At 41.0% G+C, this 19227-nt stretch overlaps 1 protein-coding gene across 1 annotated transcript; it reads right to left on the bottom strand.

Annotated features, from left to right (window-relative positions):
- Positions 1-413: 413 nt before the first annotated feature.
- LOC143293388 (uncharacterized) lies at positions 414-17625 on the bottom strand. Its single transcript, XM_076604206.1, has 3 exons — positions 17032-17625; positions 2023-3389; positions 414-1312 (listed from the first exon to the last, which is right to left on the bottom strand). Exons 2-3 carry the CDS (start codon positions 2164-2166, stop codon positions 1010-1012), a joined length of 447 nt encoding a protein of 148 aa, XP_076460321.1. The 5' UTR covers positions 2167-3389; positions 17032-17625; the 3' UTR covers positions 414-1009.
- Positions 17626-19227: the final 1602 nt, after the last annotated feature.

The raw sequence follows: 19227 nt of genomic DNA, 5'->3' as shown, positions 1-19227 counted from the left end.
TGGGGGCTCCTGCAGTCGCTCATCCTGCTCATGTGCAGCCAGGGACAGGTCGGAAGCAGCAACATCAGAGTCAGAAGACGACATGTCGAAAAATCAGTCTCGTGTGTCGTGGATTCGTGTAGACGCAGCAAGAAGAACGAAAAAAATGACAGTCAGCCAGCTTAAATACATTCACACTGTAACTGATCAAGTTACAACACGCGTCGATGTACTCACTATAACTGACCCCAACCATGCAAAGAAGGTTGCAATCACTTGCAGTCGGTTAGATGTGTCGGGCCAGACAATTTGCATACCGCACGCAGCGTGCGTGCAAGGCATGCTATTTTGTTTTGACGTCAGAGTTTTTTTCAAACTCGGCTCCGCCTCTATTTTCTGCTCTAACTCACTGGAACCGACAGGGACTAGTGTGAATGCCTTTGTAACCGTTTATAACTTGATCGGGCAATGTAACCTCGAAAAATTTTTATCTCCCGAGTCATATTTTTGGGGGCCATCTAACCACCTATCTAACCAAAAATCGGGTCTTCCCCAAAAGTCGTCTAACCGATGGGAACCCACTGCAACCAAAAATTCGTGGTTCCAGTGAGTTAGAGAGCGATGTAACCATTTGGTTAGATCGTGGTTACAGCCTAGTGTGAATGTAGCATAAGGCCCTCACCTTCATGGGTGGTCAGCACGCTTGTGAGCACCTGGCTGTGCTCATTGCTGACATTTGTGGCCCATGAAGCTGTTCCCACACTATATCCACGCAGTGTTTTTTTGTTATCTACACAGAAGAAACCACATAGGACTGTGACTCACTTTTATACCATTTCAAGCAGACATCAACACACCCTGGAAATTTAACATTACCTTGTACATCTCATTCAGACAAGGGAGAGTGTGTGTAGTTAAATTTGTACATCACATTCACACTTAAAAGTACGCTCAGCGAATCTTGGTGGAGTCCGTTTTGAGGATGGCGCCATATACCGAGGTGATGGCTGCCTGGCTGTCCTCCAGTCGCTCACGTGTCCTGGATGTAGACAGCCAGGAGCCACTGGTAGCTGGTCAGCTTGTCCATGGGCAGCAGATTGCTGGCTGGAGCAGTGGTGATCATGCCAGTCTTGGCAGCACTGGAGAAGCCGCTGTAGTGCTGCAAGTACAGCGCGACTTGCTCCAGGTGGCGCTCCGTGTGCTGCTTTTCCAGCGACTGCAGCAGCTGCATGGGGGAGTTGCCCAGGCTCCATTGACAAAGATGGCCTTGAGCTTGATGGGTCCTGCCCTTGTGCAGACGATGATGGCGCTGATGCTGCTGCCTTACTGCTGCCTGTTTAAATAAGAAAAGTACCACACGCATTACGGACTGGTTTAATCATTTTTCTTGTGATATATGTGTAAATCAGTTACGTCAAATGATTAATAACACAAATTTATGTAACATATTTCACAATATTAAAAATTGTGCACTTGCTTGTGGTTACAAGAGGACTTGGCCGAGCCATACCCCGACCCATCATTCGTTCGGTCTTCTTGCGGGTTATGAGATATTTCCCCTCAGGGAACATACGCATGTACTCCCAAAAACAGAACTTGTGTGCTTGGGGGTCATCAGGCTGCTCCTTTTCCCCCTGCAACTCCATGCTAGCAACAAGCCAGGCACAGTGTCCAGCATTATTGCTTACGGCCCACACAAAAGACTGGCCTTTATATCTGCCGAACTGGAATGTGTGCTGACCAAGAACATGTTTTTCGTTAGTCACATCACCTCCCAGCTGGTGTACTTTGGCCTCTGCAGCATTCCTCACCTGTGAAACAAATGAACCTGCTGACAGGTATGCAATACATGGAGCAAGAAATGTGCAGAATAATGCTGTTCTACTTCCTACATTCATCTGAAATGCAATGTGTGATAAACTAATATTGTGAAAAGCACAATGCGTCCATGTGTGTGTGCGCGCATAAATAAATTATTCTAATTCATTAAATATAAATCAACACTAACAAGGACAAAACAAGAAATACAACAGAAATCCTGACCTGGGATGGTGTCAGTTTCCCTGGCTTCTTGGCTTTGTTCTGCTCTGTCGCGGCAGCAGCTGTGCAGTCTAAGATCAGAGTCTTTGGAGGCCCTGTGAATCTTCTCCAAGTGGGGAGGACAAAAAAATCTGCTTTCACGAGCATTTTGATAAGCGGAGGTTTGAGAACAAGTTTTCCCTATTTGAAAACTTTCTGTGATTTGATTGGCTGCTTACCCGTTCAGTCTCTCAGCAACGTCAAGATTTAGGGGAAAGACCTCGTATATTTCCAAAAACGGAACTTGTGAGATTGGGGGTCGTCAGGCTGCTCCTTGTCATGCATTTCCATGCTGGCAACAAGCCACGCAGTGTCCAGCATCGTTGCTTAGGGGCCACACAAAAAGTTGACCCTTGTCTGCGAACTGGAAGGTGTGCTGACGAAGGAACTTGCGGTTCATTGGTCACATCACCTCCCATCCGGCGCACTGCATCTTCTGCAGCATTCCGCACCTATGAAATAAATTACAGTAGCCTTGCAAAATATGGAGCAATACATATGCAAATGACGCAAGTTACTTCTTTCAACAAATGTGTGATATTGTGAAAAATGTCTTCATTTTATTATTTCACTTTTTTCCTACCTATCTGTAACAAATGTTCTGTAAACTTGTATTGGACCATTAGTGATACCTACTGTAGCATTTTTTTTTTTTAACACAAGATATGTGTGGACTATAGAACATTTTAAATGCTTTACAATATAAAATCAACAGTTGTGAACTGAATAGAACAACAATAATCAGACCTGGGATGGGGCTAGCTTCCCTGGTTTCTGCTCGGTCATGGCAGCAGCAGAGCAGTCGAGGCGGAGGACCACTGGTGGCCCTCCGTACTGCCTCCAGGTAGGCAACAGATTAGTTGCAAATTCCATTTTCTGTAATAAATATTTTACTTCATAATTTCTAACAGTACTTCCGTTACAATAGACATCAACGCACTTTGGAAATGTAACATTACCTTGTACATCGCATTCAGACAACAAGGTATAGTGTGTAATTAAACTTGTACATTGCATTCACACACACAGGTATGCTCGTCAAATGTGCTAGCTTTCTTGGTGGAGTCCATCTTGAGGATGGAGCCAAACACCGAGGTGATGACTGTCTGGCAGTCGCTCACACATGTCCTGGATATAGACAGCCAGGAGCCACTGGTATGTGGGCAGCTTGTCCATGGGCGGCAGACTGCTGGCAGGAGCAGTAGTTAGCATGCCCGTCTTGGCAGCACTGGAGAAGCCACTGTTGTGTGCACTGTGTACAGCTCTCCCAGTGATTCAGCCTTCAGCTGCATTTGGGAGTTGCTAAGGCTTTGCTTTTAAAGTTTGACCACCTGAAACCATGAAAGTGATCAGAATAAATTTGTGCAAAAGCACTTCAAGTCATAACACTCAAAATGATCATTCCAGAGGTATTGCATACTGATAGTGTAATACAAGATAGGACTGGAGAAACAACAGCATACTTTTTTGTTACAGGCCAGATTGTAGGTCAGGATAGCTGAAAACTGTGACATATGTGCCAGGTCTATCTGCTTCAGCAATGGAAGACTCCAGCTGATCAGCTTGCCTCTGCAGGATGGGCATTGTAGATATTCGCCTTCCAGGTAGTAAAAGGAATTTTCATCCATTACTTTCCAGATGTTCTTGTACAGGATGGGCATTGTAGATATTAACCTTCGAGGTAGTAAAAGGAATTTTCATCCAGTATTTTCCTGATGTTCCTGTACAGGATGGGCATTGTAGATATTTGTCTGCCAGGTAGTAAAAAGGAATTTTCTTCAGCTGCTTTCCTGGCATTCCTGTGCAGATCAAATCATATCATGTTGCTAGAGGAAGGTGGTGTATTGCCTTTGGAAGTGAAAGAGCATGTACGGAAAGGAATCACAGGGATTTTTTTTTTTACATACAGATACTGGGTTTGTAGCCTGAGTGCTCCATGCATGTCTTGAATATGATCACTTTACCCTCAAGGTAAATTGTACCCATGGATCCTTAGCATGTCAAATGTAACTTGCCTTAAAAGACAAAATCGAAATGAATTTTTGTCTTGAATACCACCCCTGGTATCAGTATTGTGTGACTGGATGAGATAAAACCTTTGTTGTGACTTTTGGCTTGTGTGCATGTACATACATTAATTACTTCAGCAGCACTGCCCTGAGATGATCCTTTGTGATTTCCTGGGTGTGAAAGGAAGAACATGATCAGACCTCGAACACCAGTGACATCATCATAGCGACAAAACGTGCATGGTCAGCATGAAAATTAATATCATTGGCAATAAATCATGCCAGTATGCTTTCTTGCCAGTGTCTCCACACATTGTCACCTGTGATAAAATGTTCCTGTATCAGCATGACACCCACTGGTGATAAGTAATGCCACTTTTTGTTGTCAGGATGACAAAAAATACTAACTCCTTACATGCCCACCCCGCTGTGCAAAGTTTGTGCTTGGCAGGATGTGGTGGCATGAGGGAAATGTCAGATTTCTGCTGATGCTATCTCGATCGAATCTGCTGTCGTCGATTGTTCCCCTCTCTCTTGCAGGTAAAGTGTACACTGATAATGTAGTGTTTGTTTATAGGAAAGCTCTGCTCTGATCTGAATGCTTTCCTTCCAGATCTGTCTTCCCTGGTTATATGTGCCTGTATAGAAATGGGTCAAATTGGGGAAGAGTGTAGTACAATCCATGAAAACACAGATTTAACCCACTCAAAAAGCTGTGATTTATCACTGTGAACAGAACGTGGTAGGAGGTAAGAATAAAATTGGCTTGCACATAAAGAACCTGAGTGACACTGGTTGATGATAATGCACCAGAACAAGGGCTTTGACTTTGTCTTGTGTTGTTGGTAGTAACTTATTAAATTACTTTCTGACTGTGGCCGCTAAATGGTGGTGGTATTGGCTTGGGCCTTGGAGTTTAACACCCTTCTCCCACCCCTTTCATTGCCTTACTACTTTCTCTCTCTCTCTCTTTTAGTATGATTTGGATATCCAGTTTGAATTTGATGGTGTTATGTTGCCCCCGTGATGTTTGCTATTTGTTTAGTAACGTGTCAGTTGCTGAAATTGTATTGAAGCAAAGCAAGCATTGTGCAGAAGTAAATGAAGCCATACAGATGGCATGCACTGAAGCTGTGCACAATGTTCTTGTTTGTGGTTTTATGAGTTAATTATATCTGTATTCTTATAGATTTATTACCAAATCTATGTTTCACTATGCACCATTTGAATATTTTATTTCAGTTGAAATTTCTATTTGATTGCAGGAGAGCCTTCCAAATGCATTTTAAACTATTTTAACCTGTTTTCAGTAAATTTTAGAATCACAACTTTTTTTCCGAACTGTATTTTCAATGTACACAACAGGGCCAGTAGTCACATGGAAAAACAACAAACATTTCAGGTGATATCATGTTGAGTCAACTGAAAAAATGTTTCCTTTAACCTTTTGACACAGCTGTTTCTCTGTGTGATTCTTCAGTTGAAATTTCCTGCATTGATCAGGGCTGTCAACACGGTCCTGTATTCCTCAACAGACAGGTCTGGTAGCTTTTTCTTTTTTATCATGTGGAAAACAAACAGCTGTGTTCTCATTGTGTGGAGAATTAAGAAAAGAGGCATGTTGTAATTCCAAGTGTGCTCTAAAAACGACATTACACATGGTATTTAAGTAAATTAATTTTTAAAAAAAATTTTAAATTTTAATTTTTTTTAAAGTAATGTAAACACAAGAAGTATTTTGATAACTGTAATCCAAAGAGTAACTCTTGTGCAGCAAATAAGAGACTGACTTAATGCCAAAAAAAAAAAAAAAAAAATCATTTATTGCATTATTCTGTGCAAACATTTTGAGTAAGCATGGTATAGGAAGACTTTATTGGGTTTGAAAAGAATTTGGTATGTGCAAGAGGTATTGAAATGACATTCAGTTCTAAGCCACTCCACATAAAAAAAAAAAATAAAAAAAAAAAATCACACTGAAAACAGTGGGATTAACGCTTGCACTTTTCATGCTACCACCACCCTCACACACACAAACATCTGTGAATACATAGCTCCCATAAAAAATCACCACAAAACCGTATCAAGATCACCACGGAGCTAGTGCACTCATCGTTGTTTATCTAATATTCAAGGAGAGAACAGCAATAATAAAATGCAGATAATAAGAATAACAATTTACAAACCGTACACCATCACAACACTAACAAAAACAACCACTGTATTACCTTTTGTTTCTGTCAGCAGGCTTCCATTGCATAAGTAGGAGGGTAGAAATTGCCATCACCATCTTGAAAATGCTGCAAAATTTCCAGCCAAGTAACGCAGTACCAGCTGGGGAGTGCTCGTTTTTGTTTGGAAGACTCGACTGAGGTTTCATTGTTTTCTAATTTCTATTCATTTCGCTCGCTCTCTTCATGTTTACTTTTATTTTGATAACAAAAACTTGAATTCTACATGGATTCCACATTAACTAGATATACATTTCATGCAGTTAAATGATTTTTATCGTTTATCAGCAATGGATTAGGTAGGTGATAGCCTTGAGATGGCCTCAGTGGTTGGCAAGGCTCTAAGCACCTTGATTTGATTTGATTTAAATGGATTAGGTTAACAGCACCACAATGCTTAGGATGTTAATGTTTTGACTTCACATGTGGGATTTTCTTTGTGTGTGCACATTGGTTGTACAAGTACCAGCAAAGTGTTTGTGGGAGACATTTCAATTCATATTTATTTCATTCCCATGTAACAACACAACATGCAGACTTCGGGAAATAAAAAGTTCAGTATCCATAATTATATATATATTTATTTAATGTATCAGTTTGAAAAAATAACTATTCTAAGACATTGATACACATCAAATTTGTGTGATTGTTCATACCAGCAATTTGTAGTTTTGTCTTGGTGTACAGATACACATATATATGTTGTTTTTTCATGTACAGAGAGGTATCTTATAATGCACAATTGTATATGACTGTTCTTTAATGTGAGGCGCTTGGCCCATTACATTGGGAGTTTGTACCACATACAAAAGTAATATCTATTATTGTTATTCTTAAGATAGGTTTTTGGTGTGCTAGTGGGATACTTCGTTTAGACAAAGTGGAGATTTAAACAGGCCATTGTGGAAATACTTGAAATCTGTTAGATTTGCCTTGGTAAGCTCTCTAAGAGCTAAATATGTGTATTGTGTATGATGAGTATATCGTTTGATATTATAACTGACCTGGATTTAATGTTTTCCAAGCTTGCTGTTAATTGGGGTCCTGTATGGTATTTACAGGAATTGATCAGCACTGAGAGTTGTTAGGGTTAGTCATATGTTTGGTGCACAGTATTGTATGTCACTATTGGTGGCAGGTAAGCTTAATGGAGTTTGTTTTTACCTCACATAGATCTTGTGAGAAAAGTGCATTCTGTTGGGCATGTGATGAAAGGTGTTGATGATTGTTATGTAAGGCCTTTCATGTCAGTGATGTCTAGGATGCTTTTTTTTTTTAGATAGTATCTGACCTGGGATTTGGTTTTGTGTGAGTTCAGGTGTGCTGCTAAGTAGGGTAAACTGCTCAGTGTGTGCTGCTTATAAGGACCTGTTAGGTGGCTGTGTGCTACTAATGCTTAGAGTGTCTGCTTCTTAGTAGGACCTGTTTACGGCTTAGAAGAATTAAACAGGAAATGTGTGTTGCTTGGATGTGTTTCGAGTCAGTGCTGCTATGTGCTGTTTTGTTGTGATTCTACGGTCATAGTAAACACTCAATGAAAACCATTCCATGTGACCCTGCTATTGGTATTAAGGAGAGAGTGTGAGTGAAAGCGTGCTTCATCATCATCCAGCCTCTCTTCTGTTGAACCTTTCCTGTTTTACAGATATATATATATAAATGCATATATACACAGTAAACTCCGGCTATACCAACCGCTTTGGGGACTTGGGGTGTCGGTTTATCTGTTGTCCCCTATAGCCGACATCCTGGGCATAGCTGCCACCTTTCGCCTTTTGGATGCTATGTATATGTCAGATGTATCCGGATATTACAGAAATATTCTGGTTTGTCCTATGTTCTCAGACAGGCACTGTGTGCATATGCATGTTGTTTATTATTGATATAAGCAACTACTTCCAGTGCTCTCTGTGGTGTGTGTGTGTTTAACATTTCTCATGAATCCTGGCTATATAGTGTTGTTTGTACTTAACTCGGCATTTGGCCTACATCTGTACATGCATTTAGTAAAGTAGTGTGTTAACATGTGCAAATTTGAGTGCAGTGTTTTTTGTGGTGGTGGTTGTGATTCACTGACAGACAGAAAAAGAGGGGTTGAATGAGAGACTGATTTTTCTCAATGGGATATATGGCAATTGCTATAATGTTGAAAAACACAAAGGACACAACCATATGAACAATGAACCACAACCGTAAATGGAATTGTCACAGTGTTTATAAACACAACATTCTTACAGACAGAATGAATATGTGCAGTACATGTAATACTTATTTCATTTCTAATATAAACTCAGTCTCTGAAACAAAGCAGAATATGGGCCCAGTGTACTAATTGAAGAGGACTCTGGGCATGCACTTATTTTTGGTTTTCAATGAAATCAGTCACTGGCACAAAATAATGAATACATTAGGCACAATAATGCACAATGAAATCAGTCATTAAACAAAATATTAATTAGGTCCAATAGACTCTGGAAAGAGGGGTCTTAAAATTGTTTAAAAACAATTTTTTTGTTAAATCATTTATTAAATAAATTGGAAATTAGGTCTATCACACCCGAGTTAAGAGGGCTCTGGACATGTATTTTTAGTTTTAGAACAAAAGAACCAGGGTTTTCTCAACTGACTACGTATTGTGGAGGACAGTGAGAGTTGGGTCATCAGTACTTCTGTCAGACTTGTATGCAGACTGATTTGGATCCAAGAATGGTGTTGTCTGACATACAACATATTTAAGGATAAGCCGCTCAAAGCATTTCATCACGTGTGGGTTCAGGCAACGGGGCGATAGTCATTCAGAGAAGTGGGTTTGTTTTACTTCGGTACGGGACAGATAACAGACTTTTTTCACAGTTCAGGTAGACAACAATCCCTTACAGGCCAGGAAAACAATACACTAAAAACATTACACAGTTGAGCAGCACATGATTTCACCTCTTCAGCGTAGATTTCACAGGTACTAAGGGCCGACGCTGACACCCCGTGGGCGACAGGGTGTCAGCGTCGGCCGCACATCAGTTTCTGATGCCTCACTACATTTGTTGCGCGGACGCCTGAAACCTGTAGTGAGGCGTGTTGATCGAACCTCCCCCAGGCATCGCACATCACGCTCCATATTTGGAAAGTCACGTGCTGAAACTTGCTGCAATAGATTCCAAACGATGTCTCACGTGAAACGAGCTGGTCTCGTGATTGGTTGCTCTACGCACGTCTGTCGCCTTTGTCACGGGGGAATAGGACAAATTCTATCGAAGACACACGACGCGCAACTCTTGCTGCCTGAAAACCTCGCACATTGGGCCTGCGCGAAACTTGCTGCTTGTCGCGTGAAACTTGCTGCTTGACGACCCGTGTGCGATGGGCTTAACTATATAAATATATATAGTGACCCACTTGCCCAATTCCGTGGTGACAGTCGGGGTATGACGAGGAGTTTCGTCAGTTGCTTTTGAAGCTTGCATGTTACACCCATGCGATCCTTTCCATGAAAGAAGGCAACTGAAAAGCGAAATACAGAAGGACAGAAATTTGGCTATGGATAATATGGAGAGTAGAATTGATGGAAAGCATGAAAGATCAGTAGAGGGAAGAACGAGAGAAGGAAAAGTGATGGTGGAGGAAGGTTAAAAATACATGGAACTATATTTTAATAATTTTGCTTTTCCTTTTAATTATTTATCTATTTTGCTTAACATTATCATTCGTTTTTTGTTTTAAGTCTGCTTCGAGTGAAATAGGCATGGTAATCTAAGATTAGGCTATGCCAGTCTTGAATAAAAAGCTAATTTGTGTTTGCACGTTTCTTCTGTCTTTGCTGCTGTGTGCACATGTCAGGTGATTGGTGTGGGGACAGGCCCGGCGCTTCCTTTTTCGAGGAAGTGTTTGGGTTTGTTCCAATGTACCTTTTATTTACCAGTGTGCTAGCTGAATCGGTAGCGTAAGCATCACTGACTTGAAGTTGTGTACCTTGTGTAATGGAGAGAGTTACCACTCTTTACTATTTGTTAAGATTAGCCTAGTTTGTGGTTTACCAGCGTCAGCTATATCTAGATATATAGTGTAGCGGCAAGGCTTCTCGTGGGCAGGACAACCACGGTGTCCTCGAAGTCTTCAGCAGTTGTTCTGTTCTCCGTGCTGTCGAATATCGCGCCCGTCCATTGGCTGATCTCAAGTATCATTAGTGTAACCAGAACGAGGCTGCTACTAATACTATTAGTATAAATACGCCTTATCCTACAGGTACTACGCATGAAAATGAGAATGTTTGCAGGTCAGGTGTTTGTGTGACACAAAACTGGGTAACGTCGGACAGCCTTTCTCGCAAAGCAGTATTTTTACACCAAAGTTGCCTCTCATCTAGTAATAGAAGAACCGATGACAGTCCCGGTCACTGCTACTGATGTCTCAGTGACGATATCAGTATCATTTAAGTGCTCCTGGGGACGGGACAACGTGCATTCAGCGATGTCGGACATGAAACTATATCCGGACTCGTAGGGAAGGGGTCTGTGACGATACACACTGTGTCCCGTATATAAGGAGTTAAATGCTTCTGGGGATGGGAAAAACATGGCCGGTATAAGTGATGTCCGGTACAAACGATGTCCGGTATAGCCGATGAGTTTTTAGTCATCTCAGAGAAGGCCTGCGGACGCGAATTTTTTTATTTTTCTGTTTTTGGGGTGTGGGGTTTTTTGTTTGCTTGTTTTTTATTTTTATTTTTTTTACCATAACAGTATAAGCGATGTCCGCTACAACCGGCAGTGGCCGGTATAGGCAGAGCGCACTGTAAAAGTTTTGGTACCGAATGATGTTTGATAACAAACAAGCCATACCGATAGTTCAACAAGTAGATGGCCACCGAAACATTACAGGCGCGCGCACTCTCTTCACTGCACAGAGCGCGCGCACACACACAAGTTCAGTCTCGAGCCATGGGGAAAACTGAAAGGAAATCTGTTCTTTATGTTTAAGTTCACACGATAACCTGCTCCGCAATTACTAGAGAAAAACTCAATAAAAATATGCTAGTTCGACATTGCGTGTGTGTGTGTGTGTGTGTGTGTGTGCCGCGTGCGTACCATAAATGCTGTTCACACTTAACCTACTGATTTTGACGAGGAAAAAAATTATGAAAACAACCTGAATCAGATACCAGTCGGTATCATGTTTCAATGCTGTTTGTTAACACATCGCAGATGATAGATTTTGTGTGTGTGTGCAATATATTTCTTGTCACAGGGTGTGTGTGTGTGTGTGTAGTGATCAAAGAGCTAAACTTGTAACGTTATCGCTTTTGTGTGTTACTTACACAAATTAATCTATTTCTTCACTCACACACACACACACACACACACGGCGGAGAGAGAGAGAGAGAGAACTTACGCAAACTATGATACGCAGTTTACTAGGAAAGTGCTCATGTTGGCCAACACATGCTGACACATAGATTTCCCTTTCGCCTCCTCACACTCACATTCCTCCACTACCCCACCACACACTGGCAACACACGCCATCTCCCACCCTGTCCAGTCAATGGTACAGGGCCGTGGGAAGCACGGGCTGACCGTGGCTGCCACGATTCAAGAGTGCTGTCAGCATACTCTCCCACATGAGAGGGGTCTTCTCTAGTTTTAGCAGAGAGGAGGGATGGAGGGTGGGAAGCTCATTGGACAGAGACGGGAGATACCATGAGGTTCTTGTGCAGGAGGGGAGAGGGGTAGATAAAAGAGATGAGGCCGAGTCAAACGGACACTGAGAAAGACAGACGGTTTTGCAGGAGTTGCCGAGTGCGGAGTCGCACACAATGTAAGCAAAGGGACTGACATTTCGGACAGCAGTCGTCCAAGGAAATTGTGCAAATGCCCATTAAAACTGGGTGTTCTACGTGTTCAGGATTTCTCGCACAATCATCTGTGAAAAATAACTGAAAATAAAGTGTCAGATAAGATCAGGAAAAAGGATTTGCTTGCAATTTGTGTTTCCGTAATAATGAATTTACTAACTGCTATTTGGGTCCGCTACTGAAATGCACATCTTGTTCATCAATCGTGCTGAAACACACGGAAAGAAAGCCCGGGGGTATTGAAGGCGTGTTCAAGTGATGGATCCGCATAATATATTGAAGTGTGGTAAACCACTGATCCGCTTTAAAAGTTTTTTTCGCTGGGAGGGGGGGGGGGGAAGCTTTCCTCTGGAGAGTGCACACTGCATACACACATATATATGTATATATACGTATGTGTGTGTGTGTGTCCACAAATGATATGGTTATTATGTAGCACCTATCCTTTGTCAGAGACCTTAAATTTAGAATGATTCTCAAAACGCTTTACAAGTACGGGGTTATTTGCACAACAGGCTGCTACCGGGCCGCTGGGTAGGACCGACTGACGGCTGCCATTGCAGTGGGCGCTTATCATTCGTTTCCTGTATCATTCAATCTGGTTTCAGTGTCTCTCACACACACACATTCATTCACCCACACAGACATGTAGTATTTTACGTGCATAACACCATTTTGTTTATTTACCCCGCCATGTAGGCAGCCATTCTCCCATTTCGGGCGGGGGTGAGCATGCTGGATAAGTCTGTTTTGACTCTTAACCCACCGCCAAATGGATTTACAGGGTCTTTAACGCGCGCGTGTATGTGTTCTGTTTTCTCTGCGAGAGAGAGAGAGGGGTGGGGGTGGGGGGGGGGGGGTTATCAAGAAACAAGAGAGAGACTCAATTCGTGCAGACAAACACTGATACATGTTAAGAAAATAGGACACACATACGGCCAGGGAGGGAATACTATTCCTTTGAGACCCATGACAAATTTCTAAATCTTCTTGTGATGTAATGTCAGTGCTAAAATCTAGATCAGCACAGTAATAAACCAGCATATTACTAGAAAGATCCCAGTTTGCTTTCTTTCATTACACTTCAACCCCACATTATTTTTAATTGTGATCTCGTGTTTCAACAGGAAGGTGGTCACTCCCCAGTGGTGTTTTCAGAACTTGCCATTTACAGACCAGTCGACACCAAACAGATATCTACTGGAGAATTTTTTTTCATCTGCCGGATCAGCTATTCTTATTGAACTATCATTTATTATAGTTTAGTTCGAATTAACTATTGTGTTCTAAAGATATTCATTGTTGGTTGTGAATTCGCAGTTCTTTTCCGATCACAAGGCAAGGTACGCATTAAAATCCCTTTGAATTCAAGTTATCCAACAATGGGTTAATTCTAAATCTATTAACCAGTCAGCTTCACCTCTTGAAACTCCATCATGTATGCATGTAATAAGAATAGACCTTTTCCGGAATTGCAGCTATTCCGGAAAAGCTATTCCAGTACTTTTCCCGAATACTGGCTATCCTGATTTCGTATGTATGGGCTGATATCCGACTCGGAATAGATTTCCGAGAATAGTGATTGCGGATAAGCGAGATATTTTTAGAACCGTCGACCTACATCCTGTGTTTACTCAAATTTATCGGAAAACGACATTGCTTTCTCAGGAAAGTCAGTTACGTTTGCCTTTATTGCTGAAGCTGTCTACTTTTTTTTCGAAACTATCCACTTTATGTGCAAACTGACAAAATGGCGAAACCAGAAAAAAGAATGCGGAAAGCAAACTTCTCTGAGAAAGAAGTTCAGATACTTTTAGAAGAAGTAAGCTTTGAACATACAATTTTGTTCAGCAGCCACAGTCAGACCGTCACCCAAAAAAGAAAAAATGAAATCTGGCAGAAGATTACTGAGAAGGTCAACTCGTGTGGCATTGCACACCGCACGACACAAGAGTGCAAAGACAAATGGAAAGGACTGAAGGGGGCTGTGTTGAACAGACAAAGGGATCAGCGGAAAACTGGGGGAGGACCACCACCATCTCAAGTCCCCTTTGAGGATTTAATCCTCAGCATAATTGGAAGGGACTCCAACCTTATTAGTGGTATTGCAGGTAAATTGATATTTTGTTTTTCAACACCTCTCCCTTGGGCGAAGTAGGGTAGTTAGATCTGAGCGCAAAGTTACGGGAATTTTTCGGCTATCTTTCAACGCCTCGCGCAGTCCGAAAATGAAATCTGACCCTACACGATACTGTATGAGCGGTAAAGAGCATTTTCTACTGATTTCAATGGTATCCGAAACTAAGATTTTTGATCCATGGTCAACTTGCTCAAGCGATTCAAAAGCAGGTACCCCTCTTCGTCAGTTGCGTCGGCCCAATCAACATACGACACAGGAGAGCGGCACTTCATCTAACACAAAAATGGCATTGTTTCTCCAGAAAATCTTAAGTTTCATCGGTAAGTTTTATAATATTTTTGAAAACAAATGTCTTTAGCACTTTCATGCACAATATTGAGCTGAAATTCTTTGAATCAGGATTTTGATCGATGTCAGTAACTGAGCGGCTTGGATCTATTTCATCAGTGTTTTCGTAACGTGACACCGTGTTTCAATCGGAACACGATTTATTTTTTTCTGAGTAAAACACACAAAAACTATTGATACAGAATGAAAAATGGACATGTTAAAATAGAGCCCATGAATTCCAATTACTAATATTTGATTGATTTTTGCTTTAGTAAGCAAAGTATTACCTGGGTCTAAAACCGGAAGTGCTCGAGACAGCATTAGCGTCGTCTGCTACAGACTCGGTGAGTGTTAAATAAGTGAGTAAAAAAATTGTAATGTGGTTTCTTTTTCCATAAGATGAGCATTTCATTCAACATCACACGAAAGTCTGATAGTCTGATATTCTAGCTGCTTTCTGCTTCGATAGCTGTGAAACTTTATATTAATATATACAGACAGATAGTTACTATGCTCTCTCACATTCCAAAAAGAACAAGAACACCAATTCATACTAAACCCCCCACCCCTCCTCTGCAAACTTCACTTTAATAATTTGCTGAAAGTTGTATAATCATTCCCCACACTTGTCTCTGAGTATCATCCACCAATGGTAAGTAGAGGGGAGGGGGTTGTCAATGGTTGTGGTAACCGTGGCACTGAGCCAAATCACTGACCACTTGCTCTGGCTTAGAATCCCTGACTGCTGACCCACCACCTCCTCCCTCCAGTCATCCCCTCCCCCATTTCTTTCCTGTCAGTGGAGTAGGTGTGTGTGTGTGAGTGAGAGAGAGAGAGAGAGAGAGAGCAAGTTTGCATTTGCACATGTATGCTTGTGAGTATGTGTATGTATGTCTGAGTATGAAAAAAAGTGTAATGTGAAGAGATATATGATTAATTTGAACAGTGCAGTCAACATCCTGTTTCTTAAAAAAATTAACACCAATTTTTAACAAACTAAAATTAGTAAAAAGAAAATCAGTACAATAATACCCATAGCCTAAGCTGCACATCAGGTTAAGTCAAACTATATAACACTATCTGGGATCCAGCAATTAAGAGTATAACGTGTGTGTGTGTGTGTTCATGTAACCCATGATATGCTATGCATCTCGACTGCATGAAACAGGAAACAAAGAGATAATTCATGAAATGATAAAATGCAAAATACCATGCACATATTGTGAATGAAATATTCACTTTGATATATATATATATATATATATATCTAAGACATGCATTCTCACATACACACACAAATAAAGGTGAGTACACAAAATATATATATCAAAGAATAAGATACTAAGTATGATATCTAGATATGCAGTTGATGAAGAGGAGGTTTTCATCACAGATAACCTGTACACAACAATAGAACTTACTGTCACTGCGTGACTTTGGTCTACTCACAACAGTGAGCTGTAAGTTTAATTAAAGCATGAATAGCCAATACAGTGGCATTCATTCAATAGTAGTTATTTGACAGACGGATGGATGAAGTATTGTATATAAGTGATGGTGTATAAATTCAATTAGAAATAAGCCGCATGTAAACAATTACCAAGTATCACGTTCCAGAATTACAGGAGAAAAAATAATAATGGTCCCTAGCAATTTACTTTTGTTATTCAGCATCATAACAGTAATCATCACATACATCGTGTGATCAAGATCATAAGGAACACGTAAATTGCCTTTCTCTTTTTATTTTAAACACAAAGCTTGATTAAAAATACAAGCTAGTTAAAACCACCTATAGAAAGCTATATTCATGGTAGACATTAAGCATAATAGTAATAACTAACATTTAATAAGATTTTTTTTTTTTTTGCTCTTGTGGGCTGTACTCTACATTTTTGAGAGAGAAAAAAAATCTATTATTAGGGATATGCATGATAGCTGGGTTTTATGCAGAGTAAATTTGCTGCCTTTGTTGTTTTTGTTTTCTCCTTTTTGTTTATTTTGTTATTTTATTTATTTAATTTTTTTTCGGTATTGTAACTGAGAAACTAACAGAACAGTCAGCAGACTGTTTAAAATGAAACGTACATGTGTATTGTGTGTATTAATGTTCATGTGCTAGAGTGAAGCTACTACATTTAGCAGAGGTCAGCATCACAGTCAGGCCAAACAATTGCATAAATGCAAAAGGGCACAATGGGGTTTAGGCCAAATACTTTGCAGCTAAAGCACACAATGTCTACAGTGGTCATAAAATACTGCCGAGAACAACAGCATTTTTATAGCCATTTTCTTGGGAAAATAATGAGTGAGATTGTAATTTAGACATCCGACTGTAACTCAATTAACTTAAGACAAAAATAAGCAAACCAAAGCAAAGGAGAGAGCAAAAAACGGGATATTTAGCCTAGACTTACCTGTACATTGATGGAATGGTATCCCTTTCTGTTAACAAATTCGTGTTCTTGTTCACTTGGTGCTTGTATCTTGACTTGTGTACAATCAATAAGCTTACAACCCACCACATTTGGAAATCCATAATCACGAAGCATCTGCCGCTTGGTTTGGTCTGCTTGGCGCTGATCTGGCAACTGGATTTCTTCACGTGATCGGCGACACAAAGCGTCAGTCACTCGAGACACAACTCGTGAAACGGTGGATTGATCAATGCCAATCAACTCACCACACACATCTTGTAAGCTTGAAGAAGCATAATATCGCAATGTTACAAGAACTTGCAACAAAGGTGTCAATGTACCTTTTCGGTTCGTCAAGTTGATATCATGTTCTATCAAGTTCGTCAAGTCTAAGATCTCTCATCGCCTGAATCTAAACTTTCTGACGATTTCCACATCGTCGAACACTTCGAACGGATGAGTTCTGTCCCTAAAAATTCGATTTCTTCTCAATCGCATTCGCCGTCGACGCTGCAGTGCCAAAAACGCCGCCATATTGAGTCGAACTATACCCGAATAGTGGTTTTATTCCACCCAGGGAGGTGGTATAACTTTATTCCTGATTCGCAAGGTCGGATAGCCAATCCCAGGTGTCATGCATACAGATTGAGAAGCGTTATTCCCGGAAATAGGCTGCTTTCCGGGAATAGACCTCTTTCCCGGTTTCATGCATATGGCCCCAGGTGATGACGTGGTCTCCCTGTCACAAGACGTATCCTCAGCTTTGGATGAAAAAGGCGGGGACAATGAAGATGATGATGATGAGCTGGACACAGACACATTTTCATCTCTCTCTTTGAGGATTTCTTTATTGAAAAATTATTTTAAGCTGTTGATTAGATGTTTTTTCTTCCCATGTTTGGGGAGATTATTTTCTGAAAGTAGTTTCTTCATTTGAGAAACTTTGGTCTGATTTAACAGATCTTGGTTTTCCAGGAAGGCACCGAAGGTTGTGACGTTTGACATCACAACATGTGAGAGACACGCTGGATAACAAATAAACAAAATATATATAAAAGGTAATATTGCAATAGTCCACACTGTCATAAATGTTACCTAACTTTGTTGAATGTTAAAATTCCATTCTGAAACAAAATTTGGTGAGAGGAAAGTACTAATTTAGATCCACACTTCCTGTCACTGAAAATATATCTAATATAGCCCAAATATAATGTTATACTCTTCTCTTAAACATACACAGGCACACCAGTAAATCAAGTCTGTAAAACCAACAGCGTTCAAATGTTTTGACTGTGAATCTTGTCCATTATCACAAACGTTCAAACGTTCAGGATCAAGAAGTCCCAAGTTGGTAACAAGGTCGGCGACGAGTAACATAGTTAATGATGTTATCACATTCTAAGTTGTTATGCGGACTTTTGTGAAACAGTATGCAGTGAAACGTGTGACATCTAGATCTGTGGCCAGTCGTATTTCAGATTATTATATAGTTATTGCTGACAGGGGTAAAAAAAACAACAACAAAAAGACGACAAAGTTCGAATATAATAATGGCAAATTCAGGACGGTGAAAAGTAATTCAACACACATGAAGTAGTGAAATGAGTAATAGATCTGTTTAGCTATATATCAGTGCAGACAGATAAATCGCTGCTGACGGGAGCATCCGACGATTCGGGGAGATGACGTGACGAACTCCAGACGGTCCTGGTCGTTCCCATACACGCCTCAGTAAAAACTGTGCTTTGTGTAGTTTGAACGGCTATCAGTCCTCCCTCCGAGATCAGCTGCGAGCACACACACGCACGCACGCGCGCGCGCGCGCGCACCCACACCAACAAACAAACGCTTAAGTCAAGGAAAAAAAGAGATGACTTTTATTGTTATTGCTTCTATCTTTTTGACACGATAATGATATATACGCTCCTCTGAGGTAAAGTAAATAAAGAAAAGTATATTGATCCGTGTCACTCTGTGTGTGTGTGTGTGTGTGTGTGTGAGAGGAAGAGGGACAGGCAGGACGTACGAGTCACGAGGGCCATGTGTGGCGCCGAGTGCTGGACAGACCACCGCCTTATCGTCTCCAAGCTCAACCTCCGCATCCAGCCCAAGAGACGGCTTCAGGGCATGAAAGCACCCAAACGCCTGAATGTCAACAAGCTGGAGCTAGGCAACATCAAGCAGAGCTTTGCTGAC

Source organism: Babylonia areolata, chromosome 19, assembly GCF_041734735.1.
Source record: "Babylonia areolata isolate BAREFJ2019XMU chromosome 19, ASM4173473v1, whole genome shotgun sequence".
NCBI lineage: Eukaryota > Metazoa > Mollusca > Gastropoda > Neogastropoda > Buccinidae > Babylonia > Babylonia areolata.
Note: the sequence above shows the minus strand (reverse complement) of the source record. Positions and strands in the feature narration are given on the sequence as shown.

Excerpts from the sequence above, each read along its gene's own strand:
- LOC143293388 (XM_076604206.1), bottom strand. The coding sequence starts at position 2,166 with ATGCTCGTGAAAGCAGATTTTTTTGTCCTCCCCACTTGGAGAAGATTC. Across the intron at positions 1,313-2,022 it reads GGAAACTGACACCATCCCAG|GCAGCAGTAAGGCAGCAGCA; the intron begins GTCAGGATTTCT and ends TTATTTAAACAG.